Below are 18,414 nucleotides of genomic sequence, written 5' to 3'. Positions count from 1 at the left end.
ACAAATCACGTTAAATGAGGTAAGCCAAGAGCAGAGAGACAAATGGCACATCTTCGGCCTGATATGTGGAAGTTAGCTCTCAACACACAGGGATATGACAAAATACACAGGATTCTAGATACTCACACACAGTGAGACCAAAAGAGGTTAATTTTAGGAGAGAATCACAAAGGTGCAATACCCCAGCGCCTCCTCATATGTATATAAAATATTATACATACTGAAACAAACTCCAAAGATATGGAAACAAAGGACTTTTTTCTTCATTTTTTTTTTATTTTTCTGATGACGCTATATTCTTTACCTTATATATGGTATACTCGTACACACATCTGTGGGAGGTTAGGGGGAGGGCATAGAATCAGAGGAAAAAGGTGAAAGGGTGCAGCAGTGGAACACCCTGGACACTGATGAAATTGAACTCTGCAACTCGTGCATGGAGAGGGGAGGGAGGGAATGGGAGACAATGAGGTAACAGATGACATTATGCAAAAGGAAATGAATGTACTCATTACCTGACATACGTAAAGGGAATCCCGCTGTATGTCACCTCTAAAACAATAAAGTAGAATAAAAGTATCTTTATTGAGATGTAATCCACATACAATACATATACATAAATGACTTTTTTTGTTTTTTTATTGTGAAAATACCGTACAGAGAGGTTACAATTACATGGGCAAGGTAATGACTGCATTTCTTATCAAGCATTGTTGCCTCCTCCTTTGTGTATGGACAAAGTTTTATAATTTTTCACCTGGCCCACCAAGAGGAACTTCGCATCCATTGGCAGTCACATTCCATTTCCCCTCCTCTCTCCCCACGGCTCCTGGTAACATCTAAACAATTTTCTGTTATCTTAGATTTGCCTCAACACTTCATATAAATGGGATATACACTCTGTGTCCTTCAGTGATTGGCTTCTTTCACTTAGCATGGTGTTTTCAAATTTTAACTAGCAATACTTTTAAAACATGTTTGTTACTGTTCGCAATGAGCATTTCCTGGGTTACTTTTCCATGCTTCTAGGATTTCAATAAGTATTGTCTCTGTGCTGTATGCTAGACTCTTCTCTTTCATCTCTGTCTTGTCATATAAACATTCTCAAGCCTATGTGAAATCTGTTCTCCCCCCTCTATCAGATTTAAAAGCTACTATATGGGTTTCTGCCCCATTTTCCTATTAATGCTTAATGATTAATATAGCCTGGAGGAAGAGAAGTAGTCACAGGACTTCATTTCTTAGAATTGCCACCGAACTAAGATAGACAGCTGGTGTGTGTTATATTGAGTTGACTCGTCTATGAAATGGCTAACATGTAACCAATTTTGGCTTATACAAATGGCAACTTCAAATCAACCAATCTGTCAATACCCTCCAGCCACAGACTCTCGGCCAGGAACACACCCACTGTTGTGGAGGTTGGGTTTATTGCTCATTGCAATGAGAAAGAACACACAGCACTGGGAACTGCGGGATGCCTCAGTGGGAAGATGTTAGCAAACATTGTTGTGTTTGAATTTGTCTTAAGATGATTGATGAAGGAAGTTAAGGAAGCAGACTTTTGCTCAGAATCGGATGCAGTCAAAATTCTGTCCCTGGGTATCTTCATACATCTCACCTGGCAGATAAGGGTATGAAGACTTAAGAGTTTCAAGTTAACATTGTAATTGACAAAGCAGCAACAGTCATCCCAATCAGCCAGGATAAATGAAAGATGATTGTCTTTGTGATTTAGACAATGCTCATAGATGTGATAATTCAGCGGTCTTGGGTTGTGTCTTGATCCATGGTGGCCACTGGATGGCCTTGTTTGCTCTGGTGTTCTGTGAATCTGCTTATGTTCATCAGAAGAACACACAGTCTGACTGTGTAGCCCATGTCTGACAGTAGATGACTTGATATCAAGCCAGCTGCCAATCAAACATCACTTTTTTTTCCTCAGTCCCCTTCTGTTTCAATGGCAGATGATATCTAGACTTTCAGATTTATTGAAAGTTTGATGATCTTCTTATCTTTGAGAAGAATATCCAGAGGACAGTCTATACTTGGATAGACTCTGCCCTGGGATGAGTTGGTCAATTATCTGCCATGGCAAGGGCTGTTCTGAAATATTGAGAACTTTAGAGAGGACGCAAAAAAGGCAATAAGCTAAAAAAAAAAAAAAAAAAAAAAAAGATTATTCCTTCCCCTTTGCAATAAGTGTCAAAGCCAGGAGCCTAAAAGATAAAAACCCAGATAATGATAATACATCTCCAAATCCACGTCAGTCTATTTTAGACAGTCAGGTAGATTTTCATTTTAGCTTACTCATGGATTCTTCTACCTGCCCTCTAGTATATAATCATATCAAGAAGGGATTATGACAGCATCCGTTTTTCCTTGGCTTGTCCAGAATTTCAAAAGCTGTATGACTAGTCATGACAGTTCCTGTTATTCAGTTTCAGTTTAAACCAGATTCCAGAGATTCATTTATATAATTGGTAAGGTCCTCTAGGTCTTCAAGTACAAGTTTTTAGACATTTTAGACATTTCTGGCTCTTTTGTTTACTGTGTGAATCATTTAGAATGCATAAAGAGAAAATTAATTTTTGTTTACAGGGCGTTTTCTCAAGTTCTTGCCTCTTTGTGGAATGCACTGGGAATTCTTTTCAAGGAAATGTGGTGTGCTGTTACTTTTAAATATTGGGAACTCTCTAACAATTTTCCTGAATGAATATGGTAATTTGGCATGAAGCAGTTCTGCTATAAAAGCTGGGCTTGAATCTAAGGAAGCCTTTACTTAGAGATGAGGAAGCACATTTAAAATGACATCGTGTGACTACAACCAGTGAAAATCACACTGTGGGAAATATCTTGGGTTTTTAATATATTGCAAGAATGCAAGAGGGAAAAAGCAAGAGAAACGGAGAGAGATAGACATTGCAGAAACAAAGAGATTATTATGGATTAAAAAAAGCTTAAAAAATCTATCAACCTCATTTATATCCTGATTCAAACACACTAAAAAACATATGATTATGGGAAAATGATAAATGTAAACACTAATTTGATATTTTCTGATTTAAAGATTGTTATTTTGTGTGTGATAATAATCATATGATCATGTTTTATTATTTTAAGTAGCCCTGTGCCTTATTAATTATAAATATGATCTCTATGTATGCATGAGTTAGAGTATCTGCGACTTACATATTAAATATACTACCTGTGATTTATGAATTACATGTAATATCTGTGGTTTATATATTAAGTATAAGATCTGTTAAGTGTAAGCCATGTATTAAATATAATATCTATGATTTATCTCAAAGTAATGTGTGAAGAGAGAAGTGGGTGGGAGCTAAGACTAATCACATTGTCTGTGAGATGCGAATTATCAAAGCTGAGTGATGAGAGTCCACTTGCCTGTGTTATATGTGTTTTCTATGATACAATATATCAGTTATGCCAGGCGTGGGGTTTCATTGTGACATAGCCACTCATGTATACAGTGCATTCCAATCAGTTTCACCTGCTCTCTCATTCTCCCTTCCCTCTTCCCCTCTCCATGGTATAATTGTTTTTTTGAAACTTGGCTGTGATTTAGTTCTACAAATAGGGATCCCCAACAGTAACCTATATAAATACAGTTTTTATTATAAATTCATAACCATTTTAAATGTATTTTATTTTATCATAAGGGTGATATCAGAGGGGTTACAGTTACCTAAGGAAGGTAATGAGTATATTTCTTGTTGAACAGTATTGCCTTCTTCTCATTTTCTCCTACTTCCTCTCCCCGCCCCCCAATTAGCATCATTTTATCTGGTCATATGTACATAGCTATTGAGCTATTGTGATCGACATATAGTAATTATTACAAGTGAGAGAAAAAAGGTATAATTTTAATCACACTGGTTTAACTGAATAACCATATGAATAAAAGTAAATTTGACTGACAATTCACCTGTGTCCATCAACTTTCCACACGGTAACAATACCTAATATAAATCAACCTTAAAACAGAGCCAAGCAAGAGCTTACCACTCAAGTAAGAAATAGGTTTTGCTCCTTTAGTTTAGCTATTTTTCAGATAGGAACTCAGGTTCCTACTTCTTTGTGTAGCTGGCACACCACTCCACCCAGCCTGGTGATCTGTTTCAATCTGTGTTTTATTACTTGCTACCTCAAACACTACTAGATCTGAGCTCTCTCTCTCTCTCTCTCTCTCTCTCTCTCTCTCTTCCATCTTTCCCTCCCACCCTCCTTCCAAGTCCTTTCTCTCTTTTTCTTTCTCTTTCTCCTCTTCTTTCCTCTCTTTCTGTGTCTTTCTCTCTATATCCTTGCCAGCTAAAGAAGGGTAACAACCCACCTTGAGCTAAATTTATGTTTTTGAGGTCTCCTAGTCGCTTGGCCTTGTTGCTTTGGGCCTGTAGTGGGACACTGTATCCTGGCAGGTGCACGTGGGGGAAGAAGCCCATTCATCTTATGGAAAGGATAAGAGAAGGAGGAAGAGATTGACTGGTACCCCACAATCCCTGGTTAGGGCATACCATCACTAACCTAAAACATCCAACTGGGCTCCACTTCTTAAAAGTTTTCAACACCTGCCAAGAGAATCAAGCTGAGGGTCAACCTTTAACACAGGGGCCTTGAAAGCACATTTAAAATTCAAAGTATAACATTGCTGCGTTCCATAAAAATTGCATTACAAGTGAAGTACAGATCTGTATCTACAACATAATGGCAGAGAGTATCCTCTTGACCTTGGGGTAGGAAAAGATGCTTCAAATAAAGTATAAACGATAATGAAAAGGTTGAATGAATTATATTACATTAACATTAAAGATTAAGAATTTCTCTTCAACAAAGTAAAATCCATTAAGAGAATGAAAAGGCAAACCACAAAGTGGGAGAAAACATTAGCAATCCATGTATTAGTCAAAGGTCTCATTCTTAGAATGTAGAGTCACTGTATCATTAAAGAAAAATAGGAAGGAAGCTACTTCCAGCATTATAGTTTGGTAATCCTTGCTGGAAATAAAAAGATACTAAAAATGATCACTTCAAAAGACTGTAAGCTGACCCACAGATAAACAATAAATGAGAAATACTTATTTATGAAAAGAATTGTAAACTCATTGGAAAAATGGGCAAGTAGTATGAATTGACAGCCTCTCTCCTCTCTCCATACATATACATATACATATATGTGTAATTATATCTAAATGTACATAACTTGTTCATATATATAATCATCTGCATTTGTAATCAAGGAAATTCTAGTTCAGAGTATAAGAATATATTCAAAGATGGCTAAAACTAGTGGAACTGATAACAAGTGTTGGCAAAAATAAGAAGCCATGGAAATGTAATATGTTGCTAATGGGAGTGTGACTTTAGGTGACTATTACTTTGGATGCTACACTTCATGATTCAACAATTTTCTTTCCTAAATGTATGCCTAACATGTGTACACATGTTCACCTTAGCATTATTTGTAAGTTATAAAACTAAAAATAAGTGTCAATAACACTAAGACAAACATTAAGACAACAGACTATCATATAAATAAAAACAGATTAAAGTTACACAAAATAATGTGGAAATATAACAGATACATGTTATTAAACTTTTAAAAACTTGTGATCGCTCTCTTTTTCCTTTTCCCCTTTATTTCATTGTCCATGTCCCTCTCCACAACTGTACCCCCTGACCTCCGCCAAAGTTGTAAAGTTCATTTTTCAACATAACATCTTGTACATTTCATTGTTCCAATGGGTCCACCTGTATCCCTATTGAAACAATTTGTTTTTTCCCTTCCCCTCCACAAATTATACCAACATCAAATACAGTGAAAACAGGGGTTATACCACGGGGGAGAGACATACAAAGCAACAAAAAAAATCACCTTATAAATATGTTAGAAACAATAGTAAGCAAGAAAAACCATTTGAGTCCTTATCTTGGGGTTCATTTCGCCTAACATCAACTTATCTGAACTTTTCTGCTTGTCTCAAACATATACTAGTTATTGCAAATAAGGGAAACCATGGGACCTATGTTTCTTTGGGCCTGGCTTACTTTACTTAATGTAATTTTTTCCAACTCTTTCCATTTCCTAACAAATGGGGCAATGTCATTCTTTCTGATGGAGGCATAGAATTCCATGTGTATATATACCTCATTTTCTTGATCCATTTATCTACTGAGAGGCATCTGGGTTGGTTCCATATCTTAGCTATGGTAAATAATGCTGCAATAAACATAGTTGTGCTGGTAGCTTTAGTGTCCCCCAACAACAAATCCTCAAAGAAACAACTGTACAATAAATAAGTGGGCTAAACACTTACAGAGAAACTTCTCTGAAGAGGAAAGAAGGATGGCCAATAGATACATGAAGAAATGCTCAACTTCTCTAGCCATAAAAGAAATGAAAATCGAAACAACACTGAGATACCACCTCACCCCAGTTATAATGGTTATAATCAAGAATTCTAACAACAACAGATGCTGGAGGGGATGTGGACAGAAGGGAACCCTACTGCATTGTTGGTGGGAGTGTAAACTTGTTCAACCACTTTGGAAAGTAGTATGGAGGTTCCTCCAAAGACTCCACATAGAGCTCCCCTATGACCCAGCAATCCCACTTTTGGGCATTTACCCGAATGATCACAAACAAAAACATATTAAAGCTACCAACACAACTATGTTTATTGCAGCATTATTTACCATAGCGAAGTAAACACTCTTGTACTATACTAAACAATTTTGGCAAGTAGCATAACTTCCTGTTTTATTTATACCATGGAGATTCAACAAAGGTACTTCTTCTCACAAGTTCCTGCTTCTGGAAGATAAGGCTGAGAGTTAACTAGACAGAGGAAAATAGGAGGTTAGCTGCTAATTTAATTAATGGGCTTAAAAATCTCATTTTTGCAAGATGTATAAGTTCTAGAAATCTGCTATATAATTATCCCTATAATTGACAATATTGTACTATGCACTTGAAATGTGGTTACAAGAGATCTTAACGTAATGAAATAAAAAATTATAAGTCACCCAACCCTTACCCTAAAACCCTGTTAATGTCCTGTCTTATTTTTCATTTTCAGACATTTAAAAGTCTGTGTCCAGATGGCTTTCTCCCTACCACAGTTAATCTTGTTAACTTCACTTTGCCCAATCAATAGTTTTTCTGATAGTCCTTGGGGTACTTGACAGTTAATCAATAGATTAGTCCAGGCACATTAGAATGACAGCTTGAAGATATCTACTTATTCTGCAAGTCAAAATCTATAATTGAGAAAAGTCTCAATATTTTCAGATTCCAACATATCATAAAGTACTTCCAACGATCCATCTCTTAGGGATAAGCTACTGACATCTGTTCTTTCAAAGCAGGACCCCATGTGTTTTATGATTTTCAGATCCCAGCACAGTTCCCAAAGGAAAGCAATGTTAAGACTTCCAACATTTTATCTCAGAGAAAAATTGAAATAGGTTTGCTTTAAAATGTATATATATATGGGGCTGGGAAGGTGGCTCAGTGGTAGAGTGCTTGCCTTGCATGCTTGAGGCCCTGGGTTCGATTCCTCAACGCCACATAAGCAGAAAAAGCCGGAAGTGGGGCTGACTCTCAAGTGGTAGAGTGCTAGCCTTGAGCTGAAGAGCTGAGGGACAGCGCCCCGGCTCAGAGTTCAGGCCCCACGACCGACCAAAAAAAAAGTATATATCCATCACTCATAAATGAATGACAAAAAAAAACATAGTTCTCTTTTTTTATGAGACTATTTCCAGGAGGTTGTTTGAGACAATTTTCACTAGAGGGAGCTCAACACCCACCAGCAGGAGTAGCTAACTAATATGTCACTTCGCTTAGGAAGAAGTCTGGAGAAATAAGACATCAATTTGCAGACATTGGGAAGTCTTATACATCAATTTTGTTCGATTATTAACTCCCGAGATCTTAAATTACATGAGACAAATAATGCACAGCCAATCAATAAGCTAGTATGGTAAATAAGTATGGGATAAGACAAGGAAGAAATATGGCAATCTCCTGGGACATCAACACACTTACTTTATCCCTAAATGAACGGCTCCTTTTAAACAAAACTGGGAGTGAATTCTGTCCTGCCAATAAACCTTTCAAACTGAAACAAACGCCTAAAGCAATTTTGGAGACTGGCAGAGAATCAATGAAAAGATGTTGACAGATGAGGTGAATAATTTCCACACTTAGATATTTTCAATCTCTGTATGTATGTGTGTATATTTACATTATATATATTTATATTCTCTCTATATATAATATATTTATATTCTATATATATTCTTACAAGATTTTCTTTTTTTAAGGACGACTTAGTTTCTAATTTTTAATTATGTAATACCATTTATTCACTACTACAATTCTATAGGTCATTTATCAATGGTCAAGTTACTCACAATTTTTTTTTATATCTTTTAAAGGTGATTAAGCTTTCACAGCATCTGCACTAAGATATTGCTATTTAAAGCATGGTCATCACAGCAACAGCCCTATCCTCACTAAAAGCTTGTTAGAAATAAAGAGTTTCAGGTCCCACCATAAAACTCCTCATCTCACTATATATACATTCACATAATTCCCTGGTGATTGGAAAGGGTTTGCACCCCAGTCCCTGCATTGGCTTGGATTTCAAATATCTCCCCCAAGTCCTGTGTTAAAAGTTTGGTTGCCAGCTTGTGGCAATTCCTCTATGTGCCTTTGCTGCACATCACACCTCCTTTCTCCAGCTTCATCCTCTCCAGGGCTCATCTCTTCTTATCAATGTATTGGGTCATTGCAATATGGGTGTATCTGAGTGTTGGAACCTCTAGGATTCACTAGCTTAGAACTCAAGGATACAGTGCTAAAATGGGTTTTTCTGTTGTCAATTGCACTTTTACATTTAAATCTTATACTGTGGATGTTCTGAGAAAACATCCTACATGTAAAAGAAACCATGTGTTACTTGCCAGTCAATTCAACATCACTGCTGAACTCCATGCAAAAGTAACAGTGATCCACTATCAAGATTTATTTTGAATGCTCAGCAAAATAATGAGTTCCTTACATAAGAAGTGTCCAAGCTGTCTTTCAAAAAAAAACCTCTTGAATCCATTGAAGGGTGGTTGAAGCTGGGTTTTTTCAGAACAGAGCAGAAGCAACAGACAGCTCATGAAGCCAATGGCTTTTTGATACCACACACTGCTCAAAATCCCATCAGGGAACAACTCTGCCTAAAAGAAACATGATAACTGTAAATAAACCTATAGGCGATCTGGCATGTACAAATGAATCCCCGGACTCCCACTTCTCATCACAAAATAACAAATAGCTTCTCCCTTTTTCTTTCTATAAATCCCTACCCACTGCCCAACACCATATGGAGATGGATCTCCTGCTTTCCTTGCCAATTGGCCAAGCAATCAAGGGTTTTTTGTTGTTTTGTTTTCGAATAACATCTCCAGCCTTGGTATTGGTTTCTACGAGCCCTTCTTTAGTATTACCAACAGCTGTGTTTGGTTCTCTAATTTCAAGTAAGACATAGAAATCATCTGACTTAAAAGATGATTAAACAACACTGGGCTATTTATTTTCTTATCCTGACAACAAAAGGTCAATGAGGAGGAGATTTTTTTTTTTGAAAGAGAATTTTGTGAGGACATGGGCAGGAAGAAAGGATGACTATTTGGAGGAGAACTAGAATGAGAAAGAACCAAAGGTTTTCAGCCAGACCAGTTAAAGGAAAGAAAGAAAGAGAGAGAGAGAGAAAGTGCCTTCCATGAAGCCCAGGGGAAGGACCAATCCCAGCAAGAGGAATTGAATAGACTGAAAGTCTGTGTGCTTCAGATGCAGGTGGTCATCTAACCTCTAACCCAAATAACAGTAGGGTTTGCCAAGGGAACCAATCACTGCAAATTCATGGTAGAACCTAGAACCTTCTTTTTCTGTCCACAAATCAATCTATCTATCTATCTATCTATCTATCTATCTATCTATCTATCTATCTATCTATCTATCTGTTTTAAGACAGGATCTATGTAGCTCAGGCTGGCCTGAGTGATTCTCTTTTCTTTCCTACCCAAGTTCAAGATTACAGGTGTGAACCAGTGTGCTTTCCTTGTCAACAAATGTATATCTATCTATCTACCTATTATCTATCCATCCATCCATTCTACCCCCTACCCCCCCCCATCCATCCATACAGATGGTTTCTCTAGCTCCTAACATTCATTGGCATTAAGAGAAAATCACATAATATATATTAACATAGAAAAAGTAATTTTGGCCAAAACTAGGGAACACAAAATTCTCAGTCTATCTCCATCCACATCGCCCATAGCAATATAACAATTCTCATTTAAAAAAAAAAAAAAGGTGAAACAACAAGAAACTTGTATAAAATAGGTTTAGGTGTGGGCATCAGTTATCGTTAACTGGGAAATTCATTTTCCCTGAAAATTAGTTTTTCCTAAGCCAGGGGCTAGGGTTCTAGCTCTGTCTTTCTAAGCAATCTACTTGCTCTATTGGGCCAAAGCATTTACCCAGGTTCTTTTTAAGTCTTGTGGCCAGGGTGGGCTAATCACTGAAATCTATATTCCCTGTTTATGTTTCCCGCATGTCCAATGCTCACAGTCCTGCTTTTACATTCTTGACCAGAGAGAGGGAGCTCCAGAAAGAAGACCACACAGGACAGTTCCTGCCCAGAGCACAGAGCATGTCTGATTCCGACATAGGGCTTGAACAAAATGAGACATACGGTCAGTGTAAAATGAGAAAGGCTGCTCTGCAGATTGCCTCAGGTCTAAGAGAGTTCAGAAGCGGCCTCAACTCCTAAGCACAACCTGGCAAAGAACTTGCATGGACCGATTCCCTGAAGCAGAGGCAACAGCCAACCAGGCTGGGAAAGCACACCACGCAAGCGTCGCGTCGGGCAAAACGGAAGTTCCAAGCGCGCGAGGCAGGGGCGCGCGCATGCGCGCGGCCACGAGGAGAGGCGCGCACGCGCGCGCCGTGGCCGCCTGGCTTCCCAGGGCCGGGAAGCGCGCTGGCTGCCGTGCAGCCTCTACCATGGCTCACCGGCCGCCTCGCACCTTCCGACGGCGCCAAGCCGACTCCAGCGACAGCGAGGGAGCCGACGACCAGTCTACTGAGCCCGCCGCCGTGCCGAAGGGTCAGGCGGCGACCCCGGGCCGGATGGAGGACGGTGCTGCCGCCGGCCGAGCGGAAGCGGCGGCGCGGCCCCGCCGGGCCCGGGGTGCTCGGGGCCGCGGTCGGGTGTGGGCGAGTTCCCGGCGCGCCGGCCCCGGAGCGGCTCGGCCGGCGGAAGGCGGCGCGGGCGCCCGAGGTGACGTGGGCGGCCGGGGCGGGGTCCGGGGTCTTGTCTGCGGGCTCGTGTGGCCGTCGCCCGCCCGCCCTCAGCCTCCCGGGGTCGCCGGGGACCGGGAGCGGGACAGGCCCGCCGGCCGCGCCAGGCCGCGGGGCGCAGCGGTGCGGGGGGCCGTGGAAAGCGCCCTGGCTCCCGGTGGCTCCGCGACGGTCATCGGCGGTCCTGTAAACACGGGTGGAAGGAGGAGCGCCAGGCGGTCCCCGAGGAGGGACCTCCGAGGTGACATAGGCGGTACTATGTCACCGTGTCACCCCCCCCCTCCCCCAGAGGCGGTAACCGTGGGACCGACCTGCGCTTCTGCACCAAGCCTTGTGGAGGACCTGGGGTTCTTGCATACGAGTTTCCAGCAAATGTCTCTGCTCCAAGCTAGCATTTTAACTAAGGGACAGTTTTTTTTTTTTTTTTTTTCCTTCGTCTTGGAAGTCCAGACTTTTCAATTCTTTTTTCTTTCTCATCAGCTCTGGGTTTTAACCGAAACGAGGCTCTTTTTCGCCCACGATTGGCACAGTATCACCTGACCCACGCACGGGTCCACTTCCAGCCTTCTGGTGGTTAATTGGAGATAATAGGAGTCTCAGGGACTTTTCTGTCCAGACTGGCTTTGATCTCAGCCTTTTCAGTAGCTAGTATTAATATATTAATACTCGCCGTGGTCCACCAACACCCTGTCTCTCCTGTTTTAAGTTCCATGAAAACATTCTTCGTGATTTCCTCTGTACTTACTTATAAATAAAAACCTACAGTTAGTAGAACACAATCTGAAATAGCTACACATTGTGGAATTGCTAAATTAAGGTGCCTTATCTGTTTTTGTAGTGAGTCCATTTAACAGCAGCTTCAATTATACCGTGCATTGTTATTAACTATAGTTTTTGGACAATCGGTCAATTAAATTTATTCCTCCAAAATTTCGTGGATTTTCTTTCTTTATATTGTTATGTAGCTTTACTGAGCTTAGCAGACCAAATGGCCTTCCAAAATCACACACTGAAAAGAGACTTCTGCCTTAAATTTAACCACAGTGTTCATTGTACACTTCTTGCCACTAGCCATTGTAATTTGGCCTATTAGAAAACTTTAATTGTAGAGGTGGAAGGAATTAGGATGAAAGTCCCATTGCTGCATTTCCTTTAAGTTATCTTCCCAGTTCTTAGTAATAGAACTAAATGTATAGAACTATGAGTATTCAAAAATTCTGTTTTGTTGTGCCTAGCACATCATACAATTTTTCATACACTTCAATTTTTTTCTTCTACTTAATCATGTCTATTTTTTAAGATACTACTTCAGTGTTCCTCTTCTGATTGAGAGCTATCCTAATAGATAGGTAGATTATACAAATAGGGAAAGTCTTTGTACATTTATTGTGCCATCTAGTTGTCTCAATAAGACTAAAAATTAGACGTCTATGAGCCTACTAAAACCGTAATATATATCATTTGTTTCTCAGGTGTTATTGTTGATGCCAGTCTTTGATACTTTCTTCTTGTACTTCCAAAATGTCCTGTTAGAATCCGGAATGGTTGATCTTCCAACAGATGAAGAGGATGAAGTACATCATTCCTCAGATGAAGAGGAGGCTCAGAGTTCTTCTTCTGACAGTTCTAGCTCTCTGGAAGAAAAAGAATGTTCAATAGGTTGGTATTTTACTGAAGTCTTTGTGTATAATACATATGTTCTAACACTGTTAAATCCATAGCAAAATTTTCTGTACCAGTAAGATTCAAACCCAGACATCCTGCTCCAAAGCCTGTTCTTAACCACAGCCCTGTACTGGCTGATTCACTCTGATGCCTGAAGAGTGGTTAAGAATTTGTCAAATATATGGGCATTAAATCAGACAAAGCAAATAAAGGACATTTGTGTTTTTTTAGAAGGATCAGTGTCATCCACTTGATTAGAAATTAGATCAGACCCCCTACCTGTTTTTGCAAATAAAGTTTTTCTGCTTACTTATTATCTAAGACTGATTTTCTGCTACGGTGGCAGAGTTGAGAAGGTCTGACTCACCTTTCCTCCAACCCCAGTGTTTATAACATGCTCTATGTTATAGATTCCTTTTTCATTCTATCCAACAAAAGACCCCTTTAAGAAGATCAGTAGAGTAGAATGCATAGCTTTATAAAGGAAATAAGATTTTTCTTTTATAAAAGAAAAAATGTATAAATAAAGGAAAAGAAATTCTTAAATACATTTTAAAGAATTTGTAATATAGTAACCAATTATTAACCTATTTATTAGTCTATTAAATAGCTAGTAGCCCTGTAGCCTTGTAACCTTGGTTTTTCTTATCCGAGTTTACAAGGCATAGAAGTAGAAAGTGTTGAAGACTACACTATCACTGAGTCTGGTGAACCAGCAAAGCCTCTGTGATTCAGACACGGTACTGAACAGTAAAGCTTTCTGTTATAAAGGAAACATACTACATCTTCACAATCCAGTACAGTTGCTACTAGCCACAAGGAGCTGTTGACCAACTAAGAAATTGTATTTTTAACTTAGTTAAATTTATATAATCACATGACTATCAAACCATACCACTATAGATTATGGTGGATTAACCAATATAAGGAAATTCTTATAAATTATCAGCTGCACTGTCTACCAAGGAGAGGGCAGTATTTGGAAATGTATAAACTAGTTTTTAATGCTTAGAATGAGGGCATATAGTATCCCAGAGACAAGGGCAAATAAATGTTCTACAGTGTAGACAATTTAACATAATGAAGAATTGTCCATCTCACCAATTCCCTGTTGAGAAACACTGATGTACTTGTCTATAGAAGAAATGTTGGAGGGAGCTGGTATGATGAGGAAAACTATGGTCCAAGCACTTGGAAAGCAGAGACGGGAATATCATGTGTTCAAGGCCAGCCTGGGCTCCATAATGAGACCTTGTCTCAAAACCAGAATAGTAGAGGAATGTGATAACTTGAAGAGCTTATGGAAGGAATGAATTATTTTTTTTGGGGGGGGGGGGTCCGGTCGTGGGGCCTGAACTCTGGGCCTGGGCGCTGTCCCTCAGCTCTTCAGCTCAAGGTTAGCGCTCTACCACTTGAGCTACACCGCCACTTCTGGCTGTTTTCTTTTTGTTTATGTGGTGCTAAGGAATCGAACCCAAGGTCTCCTGCATGCAAGGCAAGCGCTCTACCATTGAGCCACTTTCCCAGCCCGAATGAATTAATTTTGTATGCAGATGAGATGCTAGAACTGTGAGGAGAATGAACAAGTAAATGGAATATCTGCCTTGAAATGTGGCAAATTCTACTTGTTACCAAAGGGAGATGTTAGTAGACCTCTGAATCTTAGAAGATTTTGTGTCAGAATGATGTACATGGAAGTTATTTATGAGTTATTTATAAAAACCTGATGTTGGCTTTATTCATTCATCTGATGCCTAGCATCTGCTCTGTAGGAACCACCTAGATGTTGGATGTAGAAAAGCAGAACCAAAAAAGTATTCTCCTCCTTGAACTTCTATTTCATTTTTCTTTTCTCTTTTTGATCTGAGACCAGAATTCAAACTTGGTATGTGATGTTTTTGCACATTGGCTAAGTGCTCTGCCATCTGAGCCATGTCTCCAACCCCACTTTTACAACTTTATTGTAGCTTAAGAGGATTGGCTTTTTGTAGCACTAGAAGCTCATGAGAGAATGTAGTCATTGCTGTTGACTTATTGTATAAGCACGACTAAGTCATTTTATGTTAGTCACTTCCAATCATGTGTTTCTGTTTCCATATTTATACATTGGCCTATTTGAACCTCCAGGTATTATGTTAAACATTAGTCTCCCAGGAGGCTATAAAAACAAACTTAGCTCTACCTCAAATCAATTAAATCTGTATCTCTAGGACTGGAGCTTGGGTATTAATGTATAAGAGTTTAAAAATTGCTAATATAGTCTGCTGCATTTGAGAGAATAAGAATTTCTCTTGCTGTTGTGCTTACTATTGGGATTTTTCTTGTTTGGTTGGTTGTTGGGTTTAGTTTTTGTCTTTCTTTCGTATAGGTATGGTAGTGTTTTGCTTATTTTATTTTTGAGACAGTGTCTTACTGTGTAGCCCAGGCTGGCCTCAAAATCTCATCCTCCTGTTGCAGGCTCCCAAGTGCTAGGATTACAGTCCTGTAATACCATGCCTGGAGATGGTATTTTTCTTGGAAAAACTTTTTTTTTTCTTGAGTGTAAAGATAAATTTTAGCTTGGGTCATGCATGAACTTATTTTAACTGGAAAAAGGATTACACTATATAAATTAAAAACTAAGGCTTTATTAAACTTTGTTGCCAATTAGTTACTGGTTAAACATAAAGGAAATTTATTTCCTTTACACGTTTTAACTTCTTATATTTATTCATGGGACTTAACACATGACTTTGCATCTGGCTTGTATTTGTGCTGATTATAGTCTCTTTCTCCCTGTGTGTGTGGGTTCCCACTCAGAGGACTGTGAAATAGTTTGGTCTCTTACTTTGTAAGCCAGACTTGTCTTCTGGGGTTCTCACTGGCTAAGGAACTCCATACCAAGGCCCCTCCACCTGTGCTCCCTGACACTCAGAGCTTCTGCACCTGAGAAGTATCCCTCAGCAAAGAGCCACACCTGTCAAGTTCAGAGTTAACAAATTAGTTTTCTTCCTTTACTGATACAGCATTTGAGCTATTTATTACAGCTGTGTACATACATGAAAATAGCAAACAATCTAGAACATGGTGCTTTATTCCTTTGCTTAAATGTGAGAAATATATATTCTTTTGATGCTTGCTTTTCATTGTCCTCCTGTTTGATTCTTTCAGTTAAGATGCCTGATGCAACTTTTATTCAGGCAGCCCGCAGAAAACGTGAGCTGGCCAGGGCCCAGAATGACTATATTTCTTTGACTGTAAACAATGGCTCCACCGCATGTAATGTGAAGAGAAACAGTGGAGAGGATTCTGAGAGTGAGCCTGATGACTACCAGAAGACAATACCATTTGCCCCCAAGCCTCAGACTCTTAGGCAAAGGATGGCTGAAGAAACAGGTACTACACATTTACTTTATTTAACAATATATGAGAAGGTTTAGGCTTTTTTTTCTTTTTTTTTTTTCTGGTCAGTCGTGGAGCTTGAACACTGGGCCTGGGCACTGTCCCTCAGCTCTTCAGCTCAAGACAAGCGCTGTACCACTTGAGCCACAGGGCCACTTCCAGTTTTCTAGTGGTTTATTGGAGATAAGAGTCTCATGGACTTTCCTGCCTGGGCTGCTTTGGACCACTATCCTCAGATCTCAGCCACCTGAGAAGCTAGGATTTATAGGCGTGAGCCACCAGCACCCAGCGATTTAGGCTTTTTTTTAATTAGTGTATTAAGACAAAATTTCCTAACTGTGTTGAGTGTTGAAATTTGTTTTTGTTTACTCTCAATTTGGTTCATTATTTTGTGGCCTCTAAAAGATACATTTGTATCAAAATATTATCAAAGGAAATGTAATAATATTTAATAATACCTATCCCCTCACCTCATTTTTATTTATTCATTTTTGAGACAGGGTCTTGCTTTGTAGCTCTGGCTGGCCTTGAAATGACAATCCCCTTGCCTCCATCTCTAGAGTACTGGGATTACAGGTGTGTGTCACCATGCCATCCCCTCCTTGACTCCTTGATTTTGACAGGTTAAAAAATTTATATGATGTCTTTTTTTTTTTTTTTTTGTCGGTCGTGGGGCTTGAACTCTGGGCCTGGGCGCTGTCCCTCAGCTCTTCAGCTCAAGGCGAGTGCTCTACCACTTGAGCTACAGCACCACTTCCGGTTTTCTGGTGGTTTATTGGATATGGGAGTCTCACGGTCTCTCCTGCCCGGACTGGCTTTGAACAGTGATCCTCAGATCTCAGCCTCCTGAGTAGCTAGGATTACAGGCGTGAGCCACCTCCTGAGTAGCTAGGATTACAGGCGTGAGCCACCAGCACCTGGCTTACGATGTCTTATTTTCAAAACATTGGAAATTATTACTGTCAACTTTTATAAACTATCTTTTTAATATAGAAGACTCTCCAGGGATTTATAGGTGTCATATATTAAAATCTTCCATACTATAATAAAAAGTTTTCTCCATCAGTAATTTGCTAAAGCTCAAAGGGCTGTCCACATTTCTCATTTATGACATGTCTGTTCTCCCAAGATTTTTTTACTTCAAATGATTTTTTTTTTCAGAATGAAACTTTGGCTCCTTATAAATCAGAAATTATTTTTAGATATTTGAATTCTCAGTTGGAATTAGATACCTTTGGTAAGGAAAATCACCGGACATTTCTTTTTTTTCTGTGTGTAGACTGAAGTATTTCAGGTGGGCTGGATTGGTGACAGGTTCCAAAGTCAGATCACTGCCTTGCATCTAGCTTTAATACAGTCCTTAGTTAAGTATTTAACTTTCTAGCATGTGAGTATCCTCATTTTTAAAATGAGGTTAATAATGGTATCTTCTCCTTAGAGAAGAATAAATAACATATGAAGAATGAATGATTTCTAAACTGCTCCTAAACTTCTATTAAATAAATGAATCCCCAAAATGCTGGTTTCTGCAATTGGAATGGAAAAATATTTATGTGAGAATTTTTTCTTTTCTATTTAAAGCCAGCAGAAATGAAGAAATAAGTGAAGGGAGTCAGGAAGATGAAACAGAAGATATTTGGGAACAACAACAAATGAAGAAAGCAGTTAAAATCATAGAGGTAATCATTTTTATTCTAACACAAATGATAGTAACTAATTAACACAAACATAGTGACCTCAAACAGCAGATAGTTATCTTCTCAGAGTGTGGAGGCCAGAAATCACATCTGGGTATCAGCAGGGCTGTGCATCCTCTGAAGGCCCTGTGGGAGAACCGTCCCTTACCTTTTACACTTCTGCTTACTCCAGGTGTTACTTGAGTTGTGATAGTGTGTCTCCTTTTCCTGCTTCTGTCTTCACATGCCTTTTTGTGATCGGTTGTAGGGCCTGAACTCTGAGCCTGGGCGCTGTCCCTCAGCTCTTCAACT

The 18,414-nt window shown here is 39.3% G+C and overlaps 1 protein-coding gene across 3 annotated transcripts in view; it reads left to right on the top strand.

Moving 5' to 3' along the window:
• Positions 1-11,040: 11,040 nt before the first annotated feature.
• Gcfc2 (GC-rich sequence DNA-binding factor 2) overlaps positions 11,041-18,414 on the top strand; it is a 37,079-nt gene continuing 29,705 nt past the window's right edge. Inside the window, exons 1-4 of one of the 3 annotated variants that reach the window (XM_042699736.1) lie at positions 11,041-11,360; positions 12,914-13,039; positions 16,196-16,420; positions 18,008-18,105. In XM_042699736.1, coding sequence (XP_042555670.1) covers positions 11,084-11,360; positions 12,914-13,039; positions 16,196-16,420; positions 18,008-18,105 — 726 coding nt within the window. In that variant the 5' untranslated portion in view covers positions 11,041-11,083. The remainder of the gene's footprint in view (positions 11,361-12,913; positions 13,040-16,195; positions 16,421-18,007; positions 18,106-18,414) is intronic. The other 2 variants (XM_042699735.1, XM_042699734.1) reach the window with 2 other exon arrangements.

Source organism: Dipodomys spectabilis, unplaced genomic scaffold (genome assembly GCF_019054845.1).
Source record: "Dipodomys spectabilis isolate Male_0828 unplaced genomic scaffold, ASM1905484v1 ptg000262l, whole genome shotgun sequence".
In the NCBI taxonomy this organism is placed as follows: Eukaryota; Metazoa; Chordata; class Mammalia; order Rodentia; family Heteromyidae; genus Dipodomys; species Dipodomys spectabilis.
Note: the sequence above shows the minus strand (reverse complement) of the source record. Positions and strands in the feature narration are given on the sequence as shown.